The 4,866-nt window shown below is 45.8% G+C and overlaps 1 protein-coding gene across 1 annotated transcript; it reads left to right on the forward strand.

Moving 5' to 3' along the window:
* Positions 1 to 482: 482 nt before the first annotated feature.
* On the forward strand, positions 483 to 4,201 carry LOC131281105 (G-protein coupled receptor 52). The gene is made up of 3 exons (XM_058310359.1): positions 483 to 651; positions 729 to 987; positions 3,625 to 4,201. The coding sequence occupies exons 1-3, from the start codon at positions 483 to 485 to the stop codon at positions 4,199 to 4,201; spliced, it is 1,005 nt and encodes a 334-aa protein (XP_058166342.1).
* Positions 4,202 to 4,866: the final 665 nt, after the last annotated feature.

Consider the following 4,866-nt stretch of genomic DNA (forward strand, 5'->3'; position numbering starts at 1 on the left):
TGTTATATAGCTTTATATTCGTTTAGAACAAAATGCAGATAAGTTTAATTCTCTACTAACATTTGCCTCTCTAATCATTCTTTCAGATTTGGCATGGAAAAATAGTTTCGCTAAAGTTGGCTTTGAAAATCAACAGTTCTTCCATTATTGCTGAGTAAAACAGGAGCGGTAGTTCAACAAATTCAGTGCGTGACATTTGGTGCGGTATTACGAGATACTCTAAGGAAATCGAATCATGAACTGATCCAATTAAACAAAACAAATAAACACCTCCATCGGAAGCAATGTATTGAGGGATCCCCCGTAAAAAGTGTGAGCACCAGAGCAAAACACCACCGGACAGAGGACAGGCACGCAGTGACGAACCTCCGAACACGACGACGGTTCAAGCGAGTACGCATTTGGCCCTTCGCCGTCGCCACGTCATGACCGGATGTGAGGTAATCCCGGATCCGGTGACGCAGTGATGCGGCGAGGGTACGATGCTTATCTCGCCCGTCTCTGTTTCAGGAGTTACGATGCATGGGCTGAGTCACCTGCAAACCGGCTCAACCCTGGAGGCGCTAACGCAGGCCACGATCATCTTCATCCTAGCGGTCGCCATTGTCATCTCGAACCTCATCGTAGTAGCCACATATCTTAACTTTAAGGGTAAGCTATCCGCTACCATCTGATCAGTGCTATTGCACTGCAACGGAGCATGTCTCTACTAACGCCTTCCCTCGTAGGTCCCCATGAGGTCATAAACTACTACCTGCTGTCGCTGGCGGTCGCCGACTTGCTATGTGGCCTGTTCATCGTCTCGCTGTCGGTTTATCCGGCATTCTATGGCGACTGGGTGTACAGCAATGTGCTTTGCCGAATGGTGGGCTACCTAGAGGTGACCCTGTGGTCCATCTCGGTCTACACCTTCATGTGGATCTCGGTCGATCGATACCTGGCCGTGCGGAAACCGCTACGCTACGAAACGATCCAAACCAAAACCAGGTAAATGTTGACCTTCCTCTCCCGGTTTACCAGAGGAGTTCAATCAAACCGGAACCGGAGGACTATCCTTCGTACCTTATTGTTCCCCAACATTCCCGTCGGTATCCCCCCTCCCTCCCGCAACACAACTGAACCTTCACTTTGGAATAGTTACCCAAAGAAACCTTTTCCAGTATTCTTCCGGTTAAAATTATGTTTTGCTCCAGAAGTCCGAAGTTCCAGACGAACTCTTCCCAAAATGTACACGAAATCCTATATCTACCCCATGGCCTATAAGACGAAACTGTTTCCCTCACTATCGCACCGTATTGGTGTGCATAATGCCATTATCGGCGGGTGTGTATGTGTGTGCGTATGTATGTCTGTTTGCGTGCTCGGTTGTGTATTGTGCGTGATGTGTACTAAATCGATTGTGTACTAAAGCGTAATCACACCATGTAGTAGTGCAATGTATCCTCTACTAACCACTTACCTCCGTGTGTGTGTGTTTCACATAATCTTAACAACTTTTCCAATTTCCGCCATAATACACCCGTTTGACTTTCAAGAATGGTTCGTGTTCGTGTGTGTACTAAACCTTTATGTAACATTCTAGTGGAAGACTTATTTGTTTTAGTGTGAAACAAAGGATTGAAATTTGTTGTGTTTTGTTCTACTGTGCTTTTTCTACCTATCTTTTCGGTTTTGTCTGTCGTTTCTCGTTTTTTTTTTGTTCTGTTGGAAAATGGGTTTAACATTCGATTTAGTTTAACGTTTCGCGTTGTTTGCTGGAAAACCGAATGATTTTCCACATTCTCCTGCTATCTCTATCTTGTTTATCTCTGTCTGCCTCTCTCTGTCTCTCTGTTTCTCTCTTTTTTTTCAATCCCATCTCGTTTTGTACCTGTTCTTACATCTCCCGATTGTGTTCCGTATCTCATTCTATCTTTCTCTTTCTCTCGTTCCGCATTCATGGTTACGGCTGATCGGTTTGGCATCAAATATATTGTCCACACACACGCCACACCAAAATGACCGAAACGTTGCCGTCCCATTATGGTATACTTTTATGGCAAACACACTTCGGCCCCCACGTTGTGCGTGCCGTTTTCGTGATCAACCGACCGAACGACCACCAACAAACCCCGTGCCGATCCTCCGGGTTGGAAACGAAATAACAAAACTAATAACTATCAATCCCCATATCCTGAAAACAACCCCCCCGAATGGTCGCAAACAACCCCTCGATCATATTCACCGTGCTGGACAACACGGACATGAAACAATGACCAAACCAAACAATAACAACTCGCGTGTATCTGTGCACGCGACGGGAGAGAGAAAACGAAAGAACGGAAGAATCTTTTATTGATCGATGTTTATTGGTGTGTGCTGTTCCTCCCCATATGTACTAAAATCTAGGAATGGAAGGTTTGCATACTTTAGCCAGATGTTTACTTACCAACATTTGTTTTTAATCTAATAATCCTTCTAACGCTTTCCATCGAAACTTCCGTATTGTTTCTTGTATCCCTTGCTTAACTGGCTATTGTATATAGAGTTTCGTTCTATAAATTCCTTTATACTCTATTGTTGAGCCCAATCCAAATATTTTCTGTTTGTTCAAACTCTTCCACTTTTGTGTATAGTTAGTGTATATACCATTGTTGCTAGAAGTAGTCTTCGATTAAACACATTGCACATCCACCGAAACATTTGTTTCATACACTCATAAAACCTAACTAGCACCCGTGTCCTCAATTTTTTTTATTTCCCGTTTTGAAGCACATAAAAGAAGTGACCCTAACAAAATGAAATAAATACAGCTTTATCAGTAATGGTTACGCTAACAAAAATACCTTATGGCAAACGAGCTTTATCCATAACTCAAATGTTCTAAAACTGTACTAAACGCATAATGTCTGCTATCTACCGTTACACTTAAGTCTCTTCAACAGCAGCATTGTAACACCAGTTATGTGTGGCTCACCCGGTGTATGGTTACTCTGTCGCTTCGAGCACATAAACATCGATGGCGGTTGACAAACGGCACTTGAAGCATGTGCGCGTAGATAGTAGCCTTCGGCATCTAAGTACACCTGCCACCATGCAACGCTCTCGCTAGCTCGCTCGCTCGCTCGCTCGTCTTTTTATGTGTAGATCAGTACTATCGCTTTCCCTGGTAGATGTAATGTTGGCGGTAATTGTTGTTTGTGTAGGCACGCGCACCTTGCACCTCTGTTTTCCTCCCCTCTGGCGGTGGTGGTGGTTTCACGTTTTTCTTGAATCAAAGCGGAATGCGCAGAAACGAACGCAAAGCCACGTGGCGGCACCTCTTGTGTCCGTGTACACACTACGCAGCCTGGCCGCGTGTTCCCCTGTACTTTCCCTGTAGTGTACTGCTGTAACCTGTAAAAGTAGAGCTGTCGTCGGTTGTACCCGCGCCCGTCCGTCTCCTTGCCACGGCTGAAGTGGGACGACGGGGGACGCGTACGACCGTCTTCGTATCGTTCACAACTGGCGCCTTAAGCAGTTCGATTTTCTTCTTTTCCTTGCACGTGGGCACGTGCACGTGCTGAAGATCAAGGAACCCTTGCTAACGTGCTTTTTTTCCTCTTTGCTATTTCCATCCGCTCTCTTAACTAACCGACTTTGCAGATGCCAATGCTGGATGGCGTTCACGTGGATCTCGGCAGCCATGCTGTGCAGCCCCCCGCTCCTTGGGTACAACAGGGCTGACTACAACAAAGTGACCCACATCTGTATGCTCGAGTGGGGCACCATAGAGGCTTATAGCGCAACGCTGGCAATCCTGGTCCTGGGGCCGAGTGTCATCTCGATCGTGTACAACTACGGCTACATCTTCACGATGATGCGCAAAGTGCGATCGGGGGCACCGATCCACGATAAGGAGTACGCCACGGCGCTGGCAGAGAACCTAGCGAACCCCAGTCACTGCATGTCGTTCGCATTGGTGTTTTCCTTCTGGATTTCGTGGACCCCGTTCATCGGGCTACGCATCTACGAGCTCGTCAGCGGCGACACGATCGACAATCCGCTGCTGCACTTTGCCGCCGTCTGGATCGGCATCCTCAACTCGTTCTGGAAGATCATCATCATGACGACCATGTCGCAGCAGTTCCGGCTGCTCGTGCGGCTCCTGTTCCTCACCATCTGCTGCAAGACGAAGGGCCGTCAGCAGGCTGAGTTGATTGGGCTCGAAACGGATGACTAAGACGCTAATCGGCCCTACGGGCACCTTCCTGCACCCAGCCGCAACGCTCACACTGTGTGTTTAGTCAAATCGAATGAACGTACAATCAAGTTTACAAACTTTGTGCTATTAAAACAAACATACATAAAAACAAATCTTATCCCACTCAGATAAAGTAGAATCCGCCGCTAATTAGAACAAGTTACTGCTCCATTCCAAGCATTCGTTGAATGATGCCGCGGAGTGTGACACCCATTTAGAACTACGAAAAATAAAGCGAGCATTCTGTAACGCGCAGTGCTTGAGCTTGTGCGTAGAAACGAGAGGAAAAAAAAAATTAACAAACATTCAACACATTGCGCAGATCGGTTACGTATGTCTCATAGCAGTTCCATTTCATCCACTTCATCCTTTTTCAAGGAAAAAGAGAAAAAATCAGGAGACAAAGCGGTTCTAGCAAGCATTTCATTCGCAAGAAGAACATCAATTTAAATTTTCAAATATGCGTAAGCTACGTTTTACTCTTGGTGTAGTGCTCAATTCAGACAGGTATACCACATTAAGGACTAACAGGACATCACGATTACACGTGTTCACCTATCCGTGTGCACTGGAATGAAACTGTTTAAAAAAAAAAACAAGAACAATATTAAACATCACACTAAACAAAATTCGGCATCGTACGT

This window comes from Anopheles ziemanni, chromosome 2 (genome assembly GCF_943734765.1).
Source record: "Anopheles ziemanni chromosome 2, idAnoZiCoDA_A2_x.2, whole genome shotgun sequence".
NCBI lineage: Eukaryota > Metazoa > Arthropoda > Insecta > Diptera > Culicidae > Anopheles > Anopheles ziemanni.